Below are 21,231 nucleotides of genomic sequence, written 5' to 3'. Positions count from 1 at the left end.
TTTAAAAATTTCCTTTTTAATAACTTTGTTCAATTTAGTCATTTGATAGTGATCGTTTATATCCCTATATCTAATCCAATTTCTTCTATAGATATTCCTGAATTGAATAAGGATTTTTATGTCATTTGGTAATTTATTGTCAAGTACAGATGGTTTCCTTTTTGGTACACTGTATTCTATTGCTGTAGTAATTGTATTATTGAAGGATACTATCATATCATCAACTTCAGATGTACTTGATATATCCGCAAAACTTTGTTGAAGTGGAAGATTTCTATTTATGTATCGAGCATATTTAGGCCAATTTGCTTTATTGAAATTGTATGAAGTGTTTTCGATTAAATTAACACTCACGTTTACGTTTGCCACTACTGGGAGGTGGTCAGAGCTCAGGTCATTTATTGCCTTTATAGACGGTATTATATGAGGATGATTAGTTATAAAAAAGTCTAACGTAGATGGTCGCCTTCTTGAGTCAGTTGGTATATACGTACTTTCATGGGGATAGACGATTTCCAAATGATTTGGTTGAATTTTCTCATATAGGATATTACCCCAACAATTATTTTTATTGCAGCCCCAAAAACGGTTTCTGCAATTAAAATCACCTCCTAAGATATATTTTCTAGATGAATTTGTAAGCATACGTAGATCAGAGATAAACATTTGTTTACTGTGTGAGTTTATGTTTAAACCTCCAGAGAAGTAACATGAGTATAAATGTAAAACTTCATTTCCAATGAAGATTTTAACCCCTATATGCTCAATTAGTTTTGTGTTTTTGAGTGGTAATAACTCATGTGGAATGTTTTTCTTTATTATTAGCGCTACGCCACCACCTCTACCTTGTTTACGGTCATATCTATAACAATAAAAGTTGCTGTGTCTAATAGATATTTTTTCATTTAGCCAAGTTTCACAAAGAAGGCATACATCAATTTTGTTGTTATTTATGAACTGAAAAAGTTCATCCTTTTTAAAACGAACACCACGAGCATTCCATAAAGCCATTTTTAATACATTATTATTCATCGTGATAGAAATTTGAATGCGAGGCTAGTTATGACCTCAAATTGATCCGAACGGGACTTGCATTTGCTCAGATTACTTATGAGTTCAACTGTAAGTGATTTCAGTTCTTCTAAAGAAAACAGATTTTCATTATTATTGTTTTGAGTAGACGGCATAGTGTTACCCCATGTATTTACATTTGTCGAAACATTTTGTTGTAAGCTATTAGGAAAATGTGTAGTATATTCGTTACTATTATTATTTAAATAACTATTAGTTGGTTTTGTGGATCTTCTTGGCTGAGAACGTTTTTTAAATTCTAGATAGGTTGCTCTGTTTGGACAGTCTGGCGACATGGCTTTATGAGAGCCTTTGCAGTTTGCACATTTAATTGCATCTGATTTACATTCAGAGGTTTTGTGATTTCCAGCACAGTTTGCACAGTAGGTTTTAACGTTGCACCTGTTAGAACCGTGGCCAAACATTTGGCAGTTGTAACATTGGGTTAATTTAGAACGGTTTGGTTTTTGATACTCCCATCTGACCTTAATATAATTTATTGAGGAGTAATTTTGTCTAAGCTCTTTCAGTGAGATAGACTTTCTTTCAAAATAAACTACAAAAATGACTATTTCACCCCTATTTACCATGTCTCTGGTGACAATTTTAACATCAGTACATTTTAAGCCTTTAGCCAAAAGATCTTTTTTAATTACAACTGGGTCGCATTTGTCTAAACCCAAAAGCACAGCTTTGAATGGTTTTTCATTTTTAGTAGCATAAGTAAAATATTCAAACTGACAATTTTCTTTTAATGCTTTACCGACTTTATCATAATCGTCTTTTTTTGAACAGAAAACTTTTAAACCAATAGACATTTTTCTAATTGAATAATCGGTTATTTTTAGTATTCTCATCAATTCGTGTACTTGCTCTGTTTTACACTTCAATATAGTTAAAGGTGGTACTTTTTCCTTTACGACTTCATCGATAACAGTTTCATCATCATTGTCTATTGTTTGAAGAGGAGCATAATAATTTTGATTGCCAATTCTCTGAGAAGAGGTTGGTTTATTAGTTTTACTCATTTTGCTCTGCCTCAAATAGGCAAAAACATCTTCATCACAACGCGCTCTTTTTGTAATTTTGTATTAATTTGTTATTGTATGAAACAATGCAAACGTAACTGTTTAATTTAAAAGAAGAAAACACTTTGTAGATTTATAAACACGACTTAACACCTCAAGTGCAAGTTCAAGAGTGATACCATGAGTATATTTTTAAAATTTTTACTTTTTATAAAATTTTTATTTTTTATAAAGAAACTTTTATGTCGGTAAATTATGTCGGTAAATAACAGTTAGTTTTGTTGATTTTCATTGCGTTACAAATGGTTATAAGTCAATTTTAGACGTTTAAGACATTTTTTGAAGGGGGGTTTGTATGGGGGCTAGGGTCGAATAAAGGCCGATCCTTACGAAAATCTGCAGTGTCATTTATACTTTTTTGAGAGATAGCAGAATATTTGACGTAATTATGACTTGATCCAAATTTCATCTTGAAAATTGCGGCCTGTACCTTGCGCAAAAGGTTTACATGGATATCCAGCCAGACAGACGGACGGACGGACATGTCTTAATCGACTCAAAAAATGATTCTGAATCGATCGGTATAATTTAAGGTGGGTATTGGACCAATATTTTTGTATGTTACAAACATCAGCATAAACGTATAATACCCTCCACACTATAGTAGTGTATAAAAATGGAAAGTTATTTTTTCGGCTGATTTGAAAAACAATTAACCAGAAAGTGATTAAAAAGCTAAGAAAAGTGAAACATTTAATTTGAATTATCTAGTTTCGACTATAAATCTTTGATCTCATTTGTAAAATTGAAATTTTCTAGGTCCTTATTCTTAAACGATCTAGACATGTCGGTCTAGATTGTTTATTGTATTGGTTTACATTTCGACATGGCCTCCATATAAGGTTCGTTTTAGAAAATGACTAACGTTCATAACAGGCTTAAAAGTACTATGAACCAAAATTACATATAAATCGGTAAATTGAATTTTGCGAATTGTGTTAAGTATTGTAAGTATCTTATCTTTATATTATATATATTTTTTATTTTTTTAGAAACTGTAATTTTACTGATTCGATAAAATTTATTTATGATTTCGATACACATTTAAAACGAAATTTTGATCACCTTGGATCATAAAATGATAATGTATAACAATATTATGATAAATACATAAATGTCATGATACAATATTTTGACGGTATTTAATCATAATAATAATATGTTTATACTACAATCATAATCATATAAATTTATTACTTTTTAATCATAAATTCGTTTTTCATTTAAGAAAAATATTCGGTGTTACCGAACTTTACCGAAGTTCGGGTTCGGTGTTCGGTACCGAACGAAATTTTGAGTTCGGTCGGACTCTACTAACTAATGTTAAAATCATACACGTTTCACCTTCTTTCTTCGCTTAAAAGGGTTTTTTACGTTTCAAGCCGCATTGGCCAAATGCGTGGCGTCATAAAACTGTACCAAGTTAGGGATTTCGATGTAAAATTTAAGAATATGCAATCTTGTTAACCAAGCGAAACTTATTTATGTATTCTGGCCAGTCGTAATGAAAAATTTTTTTGGTGGAATGGTGAATCTAAGTTTTATGCTAAATAGTCTTAGTTGCAGGTGCATCTAAACAATTGTAAAACAAGTAAGAAGTTATAGCAGGGCGAGGCCGACCATATAAGACCCTACACCTGTTTACGAATAAAATGTGATTTAGTTTTCATAATAAAGCATTTAAGTTGAATTGTACCTTGTCTCAGATATACTTAAGCCATTTATTGTTTAAAAAAACTGTGGATATTTAAGTAAAATTTTGATGGGCGCTAGGGTCAAATGAGGACCTATAATTATAAAGTTCATCAGGGTCATCGAGGCTAGTATAGAACTAGGTTTTGCAGCTTTTTGTTGAGTTACAAGTATATTAAACATAATTATGAACTTAAAAGCCCTATTTGGCGGTTTCAGTTATATGGAGCCTAGGTAAAATAATGGACCGATGTTAACTATTTTCAATAGGCTTCGTCTACAGTACCATAAAAGATCATGTGCCAAATTTCATTGAATTATCTTCAAAATTGCGACCTGTAGTTTAATTACAAAGTTTATAAGCTGTATTCGGGGGTTCAATTGAATGGGGGCTAGGTGAAATAGTGGACCATTTTTACTAAGCTAAGCCTATCAATGGGCTTAGTTTACGGTACAATAGGAGATTATGGGCCAATTTTCATTGAATTATCTCCAGTTTATTACAATTTTTATAAGTCCTATTCGGGCCAGGTGAAATAATGGACCGATCTTAAGCATATTCAATAGGCTTTGTCCCTGGGGCAATAGAATATCATGTATCAAATTTCATAGAATTATCTTTAAAATTGCGACCTGTAGTTTGATTACAAGGTTTACATGGACGAAGGGCCAGACGGAAGGGCATAACTAAATCGACTCAAAAAATGATTCTGAGCCGATTGGTATACTTTAAGGTGGACAAAGGACAAATATTATTGTGCGTTACAAACATCAGCACAAACCGAATATACCCTCCCCACTAAAGTAGTGTAGGGTATAAACATAACAATAAGATTAATTTAAATTTATCGCTCCCTAATATTCAATATATTTTAATAGCGCCTTAAAGCATACTATGAAATGCAACATTTACAGAATCGGCACTATATATTTTTATTGAAGAAACAAGTTTTGAACGGTGAATCCTATCACTCGTTGTAATAGTTGACAATTATAAAAATGGCTTGATTGAACTTTTAGTCTTTAATATTAATATGAATTTGTAGATAGGATCCTTTGTTTTGTGTTAATAAATCACAAAATTTGGTAGACTCAGTAAAATTCGAATCAGGGACGAACCATTTTTTTGTTTTTCGAAATTCATTTTAGATCGAATATATTCGAATATCGTATATTCGATTACGTTTCCACAGTTAGTTACGCAACAGTCGAAAATTGGTATTCCAACAATAATGGAATCATAAGAAAAAGTAAAATTTTATTTCAATGCTTTACGATTGTGTATATCCTGCATTACGATCCTAACTACATTTTTGTATGTTGTTATTTTGTGACAGAGTTTCGAATCGAAAAGTTGCGAAAAGAAGAAAATTCGAATCAGGGACGAACCATTATTTTGTTTTTCGAAATTCATTTTAGATCGAATATATTCGAATATCGTATATTCGATTACGTTTCCACAGTTAGTTACGCAACAGTCGAAAATTGGTATTCCAACAATAATGGAATCATAAGAAAAAGTAAAATTTTATTTCAATGCTTTACGATTGTGTATATTCTGCATTACGATCCTAACTACATTTTTGTATGTTGTTATTTTGTGACAGAGTTTCGAATCGAAAAGTTGCGAAAAGAAGAAAATTGCAATATCAAATGCAGAATAGGAACGATTGTAATATAACCAAAATTAGGCCCTATCACTAGGAAACCCAGTTTCTTGGATAATTTCTGTGCAAAAACAATAGACCATTCACAAAAATTCATAATATTTGGGTACTAAAGTTGGAAGCAGGATTAACAACAGCATTTTTCACCGTGTAAACAACGACATTTGTTTATATCAAAATTTCCGATTTGTATTAAAAAAATTTAAATTTTACGTACTTTTTTATACTCTATGTAGAATGGGTAGGGCCTATTTGAAATTGTCAAAAATTGTACAAAAGTTGGTGTATTCCAAAGTATCTAAATAGAAAATATATAGCCTGTTCAGAAATACATCACTGAACTCATGCAAATAAACTGCTGAATATTGTAAAATGTATATTAGGGAAATAACTAAATTTGGCGAATTTTTTGGGATACACCCACGTGATGGCCGATCATTACAAAAATCGGTAGTGTCACTTAAAGTGCTCTAAAACAAAATTTCATCGATATTTGTTGACATAATAAAACATTTAACTTAATTATCAGCCCAAAGGTTCTATTTTGGGTTACGGTTGTATGGGAGCTAAACGAAACAATGGACCGATTTCAACCATTTTCAATAGCATTTGTTCTTGAATCAAAATAAGAGTAGGTTTGTGTTAAATTTTATCAAATTATCTTGAAAAATGGACACACAGACGGACATAGCTTAATCGACTCCAAAAGTGATTCAGAGCCAATTGGTATACTTTAAAAATTTTTAAAATATTTTTCTTTACAAAATATACAATTTATTTGTCTATTGTTTGTATTTTTTTCTTTTGGATTTTGATTTGTAACTTGGGTTTCTTTTATTTTTCACCATAATTTTCTTCATAATCAATTTGAAATTGAAAATAAACCAAAAAATAGGTTTCATAATACATGAATGAAAAATTTTCAATACATTTTGACAACAAATTGTATTATGAAACTCTGATATTAATACAAAGTATTGTAATGTAAAACTCCCTTTAAGGTGGGTGTAGGGCCAATATTTATGGGTGTTACAAACGTCAGCATTAACGCATAATACCCTCTCCACTATAGAGATGGTGTTTGAGCCTTAACTTGAATGAGAAAACGTTATCGAATATCATATACAAACGTAGACTACATTGGCGTATGGGTCAATAAGCTTCAAAATAACAGAATGATTTCAGTCTAGAAATGGTTCAAGTCAATCATTGAATGAATCCATCCATCTATCTATCTATCTATCTATCTATCTATCTATCTATCTATCTATCTATCTATCTATCTATCTATCTATCTATCTATCTATCTATCTATCTATCTATCTATCTATCAATCTATCTATCTATATATCTATCTATCTATCTATCTATCTATCTATCTATATATCTATCTATCTATCTATCTATCCATCAATCTATCTATCTATCTTTCTATATATATATATATATATTATATATATATATATATATATATATATATATAATATATATATATATATATATATATATTATATAATATATATATATATATATATATATATACTATCTATCTATCCCTCCATCTATCTATCTATCTACCTATCTATGTATGTATGTATCTATCTATCTATCTATCTATCTATCTATCTATCTAAGTAAACAAAAGATCAGTGTTTGTTCGTAATCGATTGACTCAGGAACTACGACTCCTGATAGGACCAAATTTCAAAATTTTTCAAGATATTGCTTAAAAATCGTCTAGTATTCACATCATTTTGGCAATGCAACTAAAGTGACAACCTAGATACATAATAGACCCATTAAATAACGTTACTCGTAGTAAAGTTGGAATGGAATATTAAAAAATAAAACTTTGTTAATGGATTTTAATCTTTATCATTTATTGATCAAAAATTATGCTTAATGGTACAAATCAAAATGACATTTTATTAGGAAGTGTATGGGTTGATTTAACTGTTTATTTCTATTTATTCTTAAGATGATTTTATTTTTCTTAAATTTTCATACTTAAAAGAGGACTTAATTTTAAAGAAAAATAACAAAAAAGTATATGAAATATAATTTATATTGTTATAATTACAATTTATTTGTTTTCGTTCAATCAATCAACATAACATGTGTAAGGATGTGTGTAAACATGTATGTATATATCATGGATGATGAATGTTGTATGTGTTTTATAATTTTTTTGAAATATATATTTGGAAATACAAATTCATTTAATATTTTTTTTTATATATATAATGTTTTATAATACAATACGATTCAAAACATGAATAGTTAAATATTGATTTTTGCTTACATGGAAGTGCTAAAAGTAGGAAGTTTGACTTTATATTTAGTCTTTCTAAATTTTAAACTAAATTTCAAGAATAGATGACTGAATATGGCAGAAGTAAAATGATTCAAGTAAAAATGATAAGATTCGAAGATTATTATTTCTTGTTTGTTTGTTTGTTTGTTAATGACTTTAATGTATGACTTAGTTTTTGGCTGCTGCTATTCTAGTTGGTGTTTGCTTTAAATAAATAAAACTAATAAAAGCAGCTTTGTCCGAAAATACATAATTTAAAATATATAGTATATATAAATAAGGAATAAACTTATAAAAGAAAACTCATTAAAATAAAATAAAAAATGGTATTTTGCAAATTTAAAGTCTTTTCACTAAATACTGGCATAAAAGTTTCAACACTTCTACACAGTGTATTTAAAAAAAAAATGTTTCTTCTTGTTTTTGTTTTTTTTTTTTCTAAAAAAATGTTTTAGTAGTGTAACATCTATATTCTAGGTTCTTTTATTCTTTAGCAGCTGTTTCTGTTTGTATTTATGTTTAATATAATATGTATTATTTATTACCTTAAATAAGTAAAAATTTGAAAATCGAAAAATGTTTTCCTTTTTTGGGATTTTATAAAAATTTTTACTTTATATAAGCTGCTAATTGATTTTTGCTCAGTAATTGCTAATCTCTATGTGAGTTTGAGCGCGAACGAGAAATTGAAGAACCACCGCCTCCGCCATGTCTACGAGATTCTGTGCGACTACGTTTTGAGTGAGTGCTTCGTTTCGGTGATGGTGAATCATCTTCGTAACGTCGCTTAGGCGATGGTGAATCTACAGCAGCTGCTCCAGCTCCTCCGTTACGTTCATCATCACTGTATCGATAAGAATCACCATTTTCACCACGTCCATTTTCTCTAGTACGACCGTATGTTTCTCTAGCTTTGCGTGATGTTTCTCTAGTTGCAGACACAGAACGACTATGGGATCTTGATGCTGATCGTGAGTGAGACCTATTGCGACCTCGCGATGCACTACGTGAACGACTGCGTGTATGACTGTAAGTGAACGAGTTGGAAAATAGAAAAGAAAAATTACTATAATTTTCTAGAATGTAAAGATTTAATTATAAACGTTAAAATTTAATGCAAAACCATATTTTACGAATAATTTAAAGTTAAAAATTTTAACTAATTTGATAAATTTTAACTTAAAATTGATCGAATTAGCTTACGTATCGAATACACATTTCGATATCGAACTGTTAGATATCAGCATGTCATCATCATTAAAAATAATGATAGATTCTACTCGATAATTGTAGGGTTTTAGGACCCTTGGTTTTATTTTTAAAAGTTATTTTAAATATTTTACGAACGATGTACATTAACAATTAAAAAAAAAACTAATAACAGGTCTCCGACCTTGGTATACAACCCTTTAAACTAAACTAAAAACCTTCAGTTAGATGCCCTATTAGTCGAAGGAGTCATTTCCTATAACAATTTTTCATTGTACTGGAGACCCATTGACATAATTGCCAAGAGCACATTGTGCCATTATTAGTTGGGGCATCATATAGAGGTCGGTTGTTGTAACAGATTAAACTATACAATTTTTAATCCTGGGGTTCAGTATTTAGATCCAAGCCAAGAAATGGGGTCCGTGTCCACAAGCTGGACCTATGTATATTGGGGAAGGCACGGTCTATGCGGGACCAGCAGGCGTTGAGCCTGTCGCTCTATCCCGATCTTAGTTGTGCCACAGCAACTCTTGTTTTCCGCGTGAGGTTCTTCTCTATTTCTGCTATGGACCTTGGAGACCTTTAAGGACGACATTGATGCGGTAACCTGAAACCGCGGTATTGATGGCGTCTCTATGAATGTCGTTCAAAGCTGGTGTATACGAATTCCAATCTAAGGGATCCTGAACATAACTTCGTATGCTCTCTTCGTATACGCAAAGGACCTTCCTCGGGGAGCATCCTACTGTGTGATGTTAAAGTTGGGATGACTCCTCCGGTGACATCCCAGGAGGAACTGTTTTGTCAGCATGACATTATGTTCTTTGACTTTGAGGACTTTAGTTTCCTTGTGTAGAAGCTGCTATGAGGTTATGGGTTCCAGGTATACAGCCCTTTACAGTCCGTAGGCAGTATTTTGGCAGCTTTGAATATTTCTCCACTAGGTGTCACTCAGCGAAGGAGACCACACTCTAGCAGCATAATTAACCACTGACCATTCCCCAAGTGCTGCCGGCTAGCGCTTGGAGGACTTTATTTCTACTTCGCAATATGTGCGTAATTGCAGTGGCATTAGCTGAGGATGTAAACAGGTTGTTAAAGGTATCTTTGTCCATTCCCCAAGTGCTGCCGGCTAGCGCTTTGAGGACCTTGTTTCTACTTTGCAATCTGTACGTAATTGAAGTGGCAAGAACTGAGAAAGTAAACAGGTTGTCAAAGGTGACCCCCAAAATCTTTGGGTGGTTCACGGTCGATATTTGGTTTCCATCGACAACGACGCCTAGGTTCAAATTTACCTCCTTCGTCCCGGTGGTGATAGTTTTACGTTACGTCCAGTGAAGAAGTGGTGTATTTCTCCGAGAAGTCTACAACTACAAGAGGCCCGGTTGACCTCTGCGTTGGGTTTTGAACAAGTGTCTTACAGTTTGTAAAGAAAACACCAGTAAATGCCTCACGTGTAAATTAATACAATACGAATTAAATTAATTTTCATTACAATCTTCATGCTTTAAGCTACGTTCACAATAATAGAGTGCTCCAGCAAATTGTCTTTCTGTTTCTTTTTATCAACAATATTTTAAATTTGACTATCTCTTTTAAAATAACTCCAGAGTGGAGTACTCTGTCATTGTGAACGTAGCTTTATACATTGCATTATCAATATCATGTAAATATATATTATTATCGTGTTGTGAAAATATTATTCAACAATGTCATTAGATTGACATCACATTCTAGAACATAAAGATCCTATTTTACATTTGTTATTGGCTGAAAGTTTACCGACAGTCAAAAACTTAGGATGGAAGAGCGATTATTATAAGACATTCAGGTTCAGGTTTTCCAATCAATGTTAAAATATATTTATACGGATTCTACTGATATATAATTTGATATTTAAATCATATGAGGTTACCTAATGAAATTCGAAAAATGTTGATGTTTTTCTGTTGTTTTTGGAATGTTAAATTAATGCTCTTTCAAAAACCCTCTTGTTTGGATTCCCAAAAACACACCCTTAAATTACATTATAAAAATCATTTGGTTACATTTTAATATTTTCTTTTTTTCAATTTGTGTGTTGTTTTTTTTTTACAATTGTATGTATATTTATAAAAATAATACATTAACTTAATGTATAATAGGATTAATAAAAAAAGACTCAATAACTTAAAACTACGGGAAGTTGTATATTAAAATAAAAACACTAATGGCTAACAGTGATTTAAAGTTAAATAAGTGAAACTATGTCTATTTAATCTGAATCGACAGTTTCTTCTTTAACTTTTTTTGATTTTTTCTTAGCAGGCGTTTCTTCTGTGGGTGCTTCTGGGGCTTCTTGGTCCTTATTTTTATTCTTCTTTTTCTTCTTTTTCTTTTCGGACTTTACTTCGGAAGTAGTGGGTGTTTCTTCTACTTCCTCCTGCTGCTCTTCAACTTTTTCCTTCTTAACTGGGGTGGAAACGTCAGCCGCCGATTCAGAGTGTTTACGTTTCTTCACAGATAGAGTACTGTCAGCTTCAGGTTGATAAGTAAACACCTCGCTAAATAAAATAATAAAATATTGTTAATATTTAAAGATATATTCTTAAAATTTTGTAAAAATCAAGTAAGATTTAGTTATTGTTTTCTTTTCTTCAGACAGCCAAGGTTTATCATCATTGTAATTTTTATCTTCAGACAAATGCGAAACCTTTGTGGTATCATCATTTTGAAAAGTAACAATACAATAAATCAACTTCATTCCTTCGAATACAAACCTTTTAGCTTGATATTTCTCAAATTTAGCTTTAGCTTTGCCAGTTCCCGAAAGTTTACGAAGGTTTCCTTCTTCGAGTAATCGCAGTCTGGATTCCAATTTAACTTTATGGGCAGCACCCAATTCAAAGGTGGCTTCCTCACCAAAAGCGTCAACACGTGTTGCCAGCGATGCTTTAGCAGCAAGAGAACGTGACATTTTTCCTTTGTTCTTTAAACTAGCTTGACCCACTAGCTGAGCGTTGAAGATTAAACCATACTTAGGTGTGTCTTTCTTAGTCTTAAGAGCACGGAACAAAGCCTTTTCAGCACCGAGAATTTGTACAGTAGATGAGGGATGCTTGGCGAGATTTATTAAAGAACCAGCATGAGCAATTAAGCGAGCTCCTACAGTTTCACCAACCAAAACTGTTAGATTTGGTGCCATAGCCATCATACGTGTTTTCAGGTAATCATACAAATGTGTTCGGTAGTCATTAATGGATAAAATTTCATCACACAAACATTGGATATTCATAATATCTTCCTCGGAAATTTCAGTTCCCATAGAGATTTCAGCAGCTTCCTTGACTTTTTCCTCTACATCTTCGGGTAAAATGTCAGACAAATCAGCGGCCGCCATATTGTCTCTTGTACCCACGAGTTTAATAGTCTTTGCGAAGGCAATATTATCTGTTATAATCTTACCTAACTCGGGAAAATGCCAACCGTACCATTCACGTGCTCTCATCATGTAGTTGTTCAATTCCTTATCCAAATCATCCAACAAACATTGTGCCTGCACAATCATAGTATCAATTTTATCAGGTGAAAATTTTAACTTATAGCGTGACAGTGAATGAGCCAAACCTAGGGCCATAGCAGTCATTTCCTTTTTAGGCAATCCACCCAAAAGACTGTCGGCTTGTTGTCTAATACATCTCATCAATTCCTGGACTCCGGTATTGTAGACACATTGTACGGACAATTTATCTTTGATGGCATTACCTAACTTGGCATCGGCGACCAACAATGATTCCTGTACTTCATCGCCGAGCAACTTCTTCAAAGTCTTCTTCAATGGTTTTGAGACTTTGCCCTCCACGGCTGCGGTGGCGGCTGCCAAAGCTTCTGTAGTGTCGTTGAATTTTTCAAAATGTTTCAGTTTTAACAATTTATTGGCTTTTTCGGGTGTTTGAAATTCCAAATATAGGTTATCTACTTCTTGCATTTTCTTTTCATCCATTAATTTGAAAATTGCGTAGCCCGCCGGCGTTTCATAAAGCACAAACATTTTTTTGTGTTTTGTTTTTAATTAATTACACTTTTTAATAAACTTTATTTTTTTTTTTAATTCAACACTTTTAAAAATTAACTTTTTCTATTCCAACATGCAGTCGTGGAAAAATATAAGTCCACGCGCTTTCGTTGAAAATCCAAAATGAAGGCAGATATAGGGAAAACACGTGTGTAGATGAATTTTTACTAAGCACACTAGCGCCCCCTGGTTGTCATTTGCGTTAATATGACAGTAGCTCAAGCATTTACTTGTGAAAATGTCAGGCATTCGAGGTTGCCATACTTAAAAACACTTAAACTTTAAAACTCTTAATTTAAATTTTAAATACTACCGTCTTATGCAAAAACGATTATTAAGTTAACAATGGTTTTTAAAACCTGTTTCTGTATGGAAAAAGTGTATAGTAAACCATTGTTAACTTTAATAATCGGGCGGTTATATAGGATTTTAAACTCGAAATAGGATTTAAATAAAATTAAAAACTATACATATAGATATTATAACAGTATACAATTATGTTAGTATAATATTGATGTAAAAGCATTGGCATTATATTTTTGGAGTTTTTTTATTTAGGTTGACATTATAGTTCTTTAAATTTTTAACAATGATCGGAAAGTTAATAAATGGTTTGTTATTTATGTATTAAATCCGCCCTAAAAATTATGGTGAGTGTTTAGATATTGAAATTTTGACTATTTCGTCTAAAATAATTTTGATATTACTATCCTGAACGTCAGGACGAAGTAGCAAAAAAATATATATTTGGCTGTTTAACTTATGTGTTGAAAGCTGAAGAACAAAATAGGTTGATAGTAAGATATGTACAGTAAATCAATTAAATAATTTGCCTATGTAAAATTTTATAAATTTTAAGAAAAAACTTTATCTGAACAATTATTTTTAGCAAAATAAAGCAATTTGTTGTATTTTTAGAGAATATCTTATATTTTAATTTTCTACCATAAAATGTAAAATTGTTATATTAATTAACGAGCTTTTTGATAAAATGTGAACGTATTATTAATTTTTTGGGTCAATAAAGTATTTTGCTTTTTTAGGTTTTTTGTTCACTTTTTTTAATATTGCTGCATTATTTTATAAAATTTAATATTTTTATTACTCCTATATATTAGAATAACATTTTTTAGATATTTTAGTAGTGGAACAACTAAATTTGGACATTTCTTAACCGATTTATTATCCTATATACCTATCAGAATTTATCAATATTTGACTTAACATGAGATCTATCGTTTCTTTCATTAAATTTCGAAAATAATAAGTAATTTTGAATTGGATACATGATATATTAGATAATCAATGGATTTGGACCTAGAAAAAATGTTTTGTGAGGTATAAATCTATATATAATAACAAAAATAATCCGGGTTTTTGGTCATTTTGTATTGATAAACAAAAACTACATTACGGAAACTCCATCTATTTGGGGAGTATTGTGTAAATTTTATTTAGAATTGTATAATATTGATTCTTATTCAATAAATCTAATTCTAAGTACCATCCTAGCCACTCTAAGTATGAGGACATCACCATATACCACTATAGAACTATTAAATGCTAAAATCTTGATTTTCAACCTCATATTTTAAATTCTTTATTTTATGAATAAGATACAGTAGGCGTATTTGGATCTGGATAGTTATTCTTGATTTGGGTTCTAAATATATATAAGTGTATGTATTAGGTGAAAAATATTGCTTTTGTTGACGTTACGGTATGATAACCACCTCTATTTTAAAATATCTAAATTAGATATTTTTCTTGTACTACACGACAGAGTTCACTTTACATTGGTTCCAAGCAACCTAAGGTCTGTTTAGAGGTATAAATTTAAACACAGTGTTCCTCCTAGTTCGTATATAGATTTTGGAAAAGATAAATCAGGAGTTCAATAGTTTTCCTTTGAAAAAGCACTCAGTGCGTTTTTTCTAATAATTCTTTGGATCTATTCATCTATTACTCTATTTTTTTAATTTTTTAATGTTATTGATTAAACATTTCATAATTATATTTTATTGATTTACACTTGCTCTAGAAATCTCAACTAATTTTTTTTATATCGAAATTTCCTCATTATTATACTTTAAACATTTTAAGGCAAATAACATCACATTTTCACTAAATGAGAATATGATTTCTGCAAATCGCAATTGAAAAATACTTAACACTCTTCCTTTTAACAATAAAACAATAAATTCCAAAAATAATTAAAAAATAATTTGAAAACCCCAATGAAATTAACCGGATTTCTCAATATGCAAAATACTTTATTGACATGCAAATTCTGATGAAAAAACTTAAAGTGCAACAACAAATGCACCAAAATTTGTATTTTAATATATTTTCTAATTTTTCCCATTTTACACAATCTCTATTTTTAATTGGAAAACATATATTTACTTTTTACCAGTTTTTTCGAATTTTATTTATGAACAAAAAACAAAATTCTCTTAAAAAAGGTTGGCAAAAAACTTATTTGATTCACTGTATGTCGTTTTACTTATTTTACATTTTATTCAGCACCACAAAATATACGGAGATTTTAATCTTTATATAGGTTTTATTAAACATTCTTAAAATTAGACCAACAAATAATGTACATTTTCTTTAATTTTGATATATTGTTTATATACAAAAGTGAGTTAATATTGGCGAATCTGTTGTCTTATATTTTGATAGATAGAGGCTCAATAGATGAAGCTAGAACTATTCCACGTAATGATCAACAGTTCAACCACTAGTGATTTTTTATTAATGCATTTTGGAGTTTTATTATCTTTATTGTTTCCAGCTGTTTATAAATACACAGAATCATAGTTATGATGGAAAGGGATAATAATGCAAACCAATAAAAACGTTTCTAGTACTGTTCAAAATTTTAGTATAAGTCGAAATTTCCAAATGTCTTACATAGTCCAACACGACAAATTGAAAGTTTTTAAGAAATAAAGATATTTAAACTCCAAAATTATATATTAGGACAATTAAATGAGTTAATATGTAGACTTTTTATTGTCAATTGATCTAGGCTTCAGCAATCATACAAAATAAACCGTTGCTATCAAAATAAAACTTAAGACGTGTCTGTTATATTGTATACTAGCATAACTTGGGTGCTTCGCTACCCTAAATATGTTCAATATCGTAAAAATATCAAAAAGTACCATCGGAAAAACGAAAAAGTACAAAGATCTCTTTCAATAAATTCTCATTTAATAAGGACCGTGTGTTCCGGTTATCCATTATAAAGAATCCATTTGAATAATAGAAAAGTACCAAATAGTTCCCACTTTCAGAATATTATTCAGTCAAGACCATGTATGTTTAAATTAATGTTCCTATATTGAACATTTTAGAAAATTAAAAAACTATCAAAAGTGGAATAAAGTTTACCTAAGTGGAAAGTACTAATAAAAAGAGTACAATGTTTCCCCTTTTCGCTTAGAAGTATACTTTTTCGAGAATTAAGTTTACAAAATATTCCTTATTTAAATCTACATATATATCACAGATAAAACTCAAACGATTCAAATCTGCATTCATTTATTCCAGAAAAATTGTGCTTTAAAAAAGGTACCAAACAATTTACTCGAATTTGGTCCTATATAGGCCTTAGTACTCGAATTCTAAAATAATATACCAAAAGCTTATTTTGTGTGAGTAAATAAACTACTTTCTGAAATTTTATAAAAGTTGGCTCAATGAGTTTGAATAAAATTAAATTTGCCGTTTTTCCCCTTTTTGGTACTTTTTTACCCAGTGAAATAGCAAAAATTTTATTACAATAAATATTACAGAGTTAGTCCGTAATTTAATATGAATAATTCAATAAACCGAAAAAGTTTTCTTAATGTGCTAAAAAAAGTACAATAAATACAGTTTTGTCCCTTTTACACCCAAAAAAGACTGAATTAAAAAAAAAGTACAAAACAGGTGTCTCATAATTTTGAGAGATGTATCCAAAATATTTAGAAAAAATTTGATTATGTTAATTAGTTTAAAAGTTATAAAGGGCTGAAAAAGGTACCAAAATCACCTTTGTTACACATTTTTAACCCTTAAAAGTACAAATTTCAAAAAAGTACCAGACACTCATCTGCTCATTTTAAGAGTAGATACAGGTGCATTTAAAAATTTTCTAGTATCACTAATATTATGTAAGATATTTAAGAAAACCAGTTTTACCCGTTTTTTCCCCTTTTTACCCGTAAATGTACAAATTTCCAAAAATCAGTCAGGCAGTAACGCTACTCTTTTATATATATAGATAATACTGAAATAATGAAGGAGAAGATTCCAAATGCTTAATTTTATTAAATCGAATCAAATATCATGTTTCCAATAATACAGACGCTCTTTAGTGCTTTTGTTTCATAGCACCAATTTCTTTTGCCAGATAGATGAAGCTAGAACTAGATGAAAATAACGGTGGTACATAATACATTTATATGTACTTGAAATGTACATAACTACATGTGCAAGTGTTCGAATAGACCTGCAAATGTTGCGATCGTGCACGATAACTACAGTTTTTTTATAATTTTTTTATACTATAATGTAGCGTAATGCTACATTATAGTGTTGTAATGGTTGTTGCAAATAATACAAATATTAAAAGTAACTAACCCAAGTTGTTTACCACAAGCATGAATCTGACCCGTAGGCATAAAAAATTGTTTCCAAAATATTTTTTCCTAGGATAGACAAACTATAATTCTTGCTTAAAAAACTGTATTTGTTTGAGCAAATTTTACCAGTACAAGCATCTGTAAACAAATGTTTACGAAAAATGTCGTACATTGTAAAAATTCTTCGTTGTTTCTTACCACAAAATTGTCTGGTAATAGGGTACTGGCACACGTTCAATATATATTGATCTATTTGCATCACGACGCATTTAAATGGATTGATGAATACGTCGGGTATGCTACACGTTCAATATTTTTTACGTCAGTATTTGGAATATTTTATGGTATACGGGTCTGCGGATGATTAAACAAATGCCGCGAAAATCCCGAAATAACAAAAATTTAGAAAAAAGTAATTTTCTTTTATATTTTTTTAACAAGTTTTCAAACGATATTTCATTTTTATTTGTTTTATTATATTTATTTTTCCGAATTTTACAAATGTATCGTAATCTATATCTCAAAACATGCTACACGTTCAATATTTATCACGTGATCCATTATAAATATTGATACGAATTTTGGATTTCAGAAAATTGGTGTTTTCTGTGATATGGAACACGATCCGTCAATATTACATGCTATACCTTCAATACATATCATAATACAGCAAATATCACGATATATATTGTGCCAGTGCCCATAAAAACGTAATTATACGAAACATTTTAGTATAATATAATTTAATTTCAATATTATCGTATTTATGTAGTATTTTACCTAATTTACATTTTATTTCAACAATTTTCTGTTTGGTTTTCTGAAAGAGCGTTTATATGTGGGCAGGTGTCAAGAATTGTCCAATCTTAATAAAATTTTACGGTAGAATATATTTTTTATTTCGAATTTTATTGTGTGGTAATGTTAAAAAAAATATGGACATAAAGCCATTTTCTGAATGATATTTTAAAAGGGGACTATGGTGAGGAGATTTATGAGACGATATTTTAAGGTATAGAACCAATATTTTTAGACGCTTAAATGCATAAAAGGAAATAAATGAAAACTATGTAAAATTTAATTTCATAGTTTTAAAAACACAACCTTGTATTTTATTGTTAAGAATTTTTTAGAATTTATTTTATTTTAAAAATATCCAATAAACATTTTTATAAATATGCAAAATATATGCAATTTATGCCTTTTTAACAAAATTCGCAACAACAAATCTATGCCATTTTGTAGAAAATTCTTTGATTCAAAAAAAAAAAAAATAGTTCAAAGTTATTTTGATTATTATTTTGACTATAAACAAACATTTGCATAGAAATCCTTGTCGACTTACATTTTTTTGTTGTTACGTCCTTTTACATAACAGGTGACTATTTACATTTACATAAGGAATATGTATGAAAATGGAAGATATGGTAGATTCTTTGTTAAATAGCCTTTAAAAGAAAATAGTGATGGCTATTTCAGATATTTCATTAAAGTTTTCCAGAAAGTTGTACCTATGGTAATTAATCATGAGTTTATAAAATTTATTGCCAATTTTAAAATTTGAAACAAAAATCGTTGGACAAAAGAATCAAGTTCTTTTCTCAATATTTAGTTTCGAAACTTAATAAGGGTTTTCATTTAATCGTTCAAACCCCTAGTAAAATGTGTAACCTGTGCATGTTTCCATTCTCGCAATTGAATTGTATGGAAATTGATTTGCACAACCCTTATAAGTTTGAGCGACTATTTAGAATGGCAAACTTTAGAGAACACATTTTGTGCTTTTAATAAATCCGTTTACTATTGTTCACTTTTGAATTTATGCACTGAATGTTCACATTTTAAATATATTTTGTAAAATGGTTTGTTAAAATATTTTTTTATTGTTTCGTTAGACATTGTTTTTAAATGTTTATAAATATTGTAAATGGACAGAATTTGAACAGGGGTTTTATGAAACAAGTCAAACAAACTTGACCACTTGCATAAATGGGAAACTTAAGCGTTGAAATGAAAACCCTTAATATTTTATAAAGACGATTTATTCTTTACAATCCATATACATATATTTTTTAAATGATTTAGGAATTGGTTTTGGAAATTTTAAGTGTTTGATTGAAATAGTGTAGAATCAGTGTAAAATAAGTGCAAAAAACGTGTATTTTGAAATTTTTTAGAAGCATGTACTTTGGAATCATAGCATTTTTGAACAGGCCACTGTCAATTGCAAATACATGGAAAAATTGCATTAAACAATGTCTTTCCGGGCCTAATGTATACATACACATTAGGGTTATAATCAAAATAAGATCCTATCACTACGTAGTAGCCTATAATATTTGATTTATAGGTTACAAATTGTATCCTTTTTTACCATTTTTGAATAGTATGTATTTAGGTCAATGAAGAGAATTTGAACTTTTTTTACATTATAAAATAATATAGAGTAACTTTCAAAAAATATCACATTTGTAAAGAAATTGTAATCTAAACAAATGTCAACTAAGAATTTAAACCAGCTTTAAAAATACTTTACACATATCTGATGTACATAAATATACCTTAAAGGTATGAACTATTAACATAAATAAAACCACTTACCGCCTTCTGCTACGACCATGACGATGACAATCACGTGCATAGTGTCCCCGGTCTCCACAGTCATAACATTTGCTATCACCACCGCCTCCACCAGCACCGCCACCACCTCCTCCATTTCTACCGCCACCAATACCTCTGCCGCCACTGCCGCCATAACGGTCACCACCACCTCTACGGTCGCCGCCACCTCCACCACCACTACGTCCGCCACCAGTTTTTGTGCTCTTGCCGGTAGACAATTCTACACGAGCTCTGCGGCCACATATAGTACGACCATCTAAACCCTTTACGGCATCGGCCGCATCACGTGCATCTTCAAATTCAACAAATGCAAATCCTGGCGGAGAGCGTGCAATCCAAACACTACGCAATGGACCGTACGCACCAAATGCATATTCCAATTCATTCTTTCGAGCACTATTTCCCAGATCGCCAATATAAACTTTACGATCACTGGGATAACGAGACATTTTCTTCGACTAAAATGAGAACAAACAAAAAAAATGAGACAAATATGCAAGCCAATTTTGAATGCATAGTTTTCATTTTGGAAGTAAAACAAAACGAGTAAACACAAAATTTTTATCTATTCTTTTGTCTGCAGCCAATACCCCCTGTATAAAATTTACAAGGGTTAAAAAGAAAATGATAAAAAATCGATTCTCTTTTTAATGCATTAAAATTCTTTGAAAGTTTTTCACTTACCATTTTCAAAAAATTATATTTTTATAGAGTTTTTAATGTAATAGTTATTTTATGTTTATTTTGTTATCTAAATTAATAAATTCTTAAAACATGCTCACAAATGAAAAAATCGGAAAATGAAAATCTTGTTCTGCTTTTTCTTTTCTTCTTCTGCTGCAACAACGCGCAAAAAACCGAATGCGAATAAAATAGC

General features: G+C 30.4%; 2 protein-coding genes across 2 annotated transcripts; both read right to left on the bottom strand.

The window, feature by feature from the left end:
* Positions 1-7,377: 7,377 nt before the first annotated feature.
* Positions 7,378-21,199, bottom strand: LOC111681729 (serine/arginine-rich splicing factor 3). Its single transcript, XM_023443622.2, has 3 exons — positions 21,039-21,199; positions 20,334-20,812; positions 7,378-8,859 (listed from the first exon to the last, which is right to left on the bottom strand). Exons 1-3 carry the CDS (start codon positions 21,039-21,041, stop codon positions 8,484-8,486), a joined length of 858 nt encoding a protein of 285 aa, XP_023299390.1. The 5' UTR covers positions 21,042-21,199; the 3' UTR covers positions 7,378-8,483.
* LOC111681728 (nucleolar protein 58) lies at positions 11,089-13,230 on the bottom strand. Its single transcript, XM_023443621.2, has 2 exons — positions 11,804-13,230; positions 11,089-11,587 (listed from the first exon to the last, which is right to left on the bottom strand). The coding sequence occupies exons 1-2, from the start codon at positions 13,072-13,074 to the stop codon at positions 11,299-11,301; spliced, it is 1,560 nt and encodes a 519-aa protein (XP_023299389.1). The 5' UTR covers positions 13,075-13,230; the 3' UTR covers positions 11,089-11,298.
* Positions 21,200-21,231: the final 32 nt, after the last annotated feature.

The sequence above is a fragment of the Lucilia cuprina genome, chromosome 2 (genome assembly GCF_022045245.1).
Source record: "Lucilia cuprina isolate Lc7/37 chromosome 2, ASM2204524v1, whole genome shotgun sequence".
Classification (NCBI taxonomy): Eukaryota; Metazoa; Arthropoda; class Insecta; order Diptera; family Calliphoridae; genus Lucilia; species Lucilia cuprina.
This window is presented reverse-complemented; position numbering and strand designations above follow the sequence as displayed.

Bases quoted from the DNA above. Each gene is read 5' to 3' on its own strand.
- LOC111681728 (XM_023443621.2), bottom strand. From the start codon at position 13,074: ATGTTTGTGCTTTATGAAACGCCGGCGGGCTACGCAATTTTCAAATTA. The intron at 11,588-11,803 runs GTTTGTATTCGA...TATTTTATTTAG, and splicing joins GAGAAATATCAAGCTAAAAG to CGAGGTGTTTACTTATCAAC.
- LOC111681729 (XM_023443622.2), bottom strand. The intron at 8,860-20,333 runs GTAAGTGGTTTT...GTTCACTTACAG, and splicing joins CATGGTCGTAGCAGAAGGCG to TCATACACGCAGTCGTTCAC.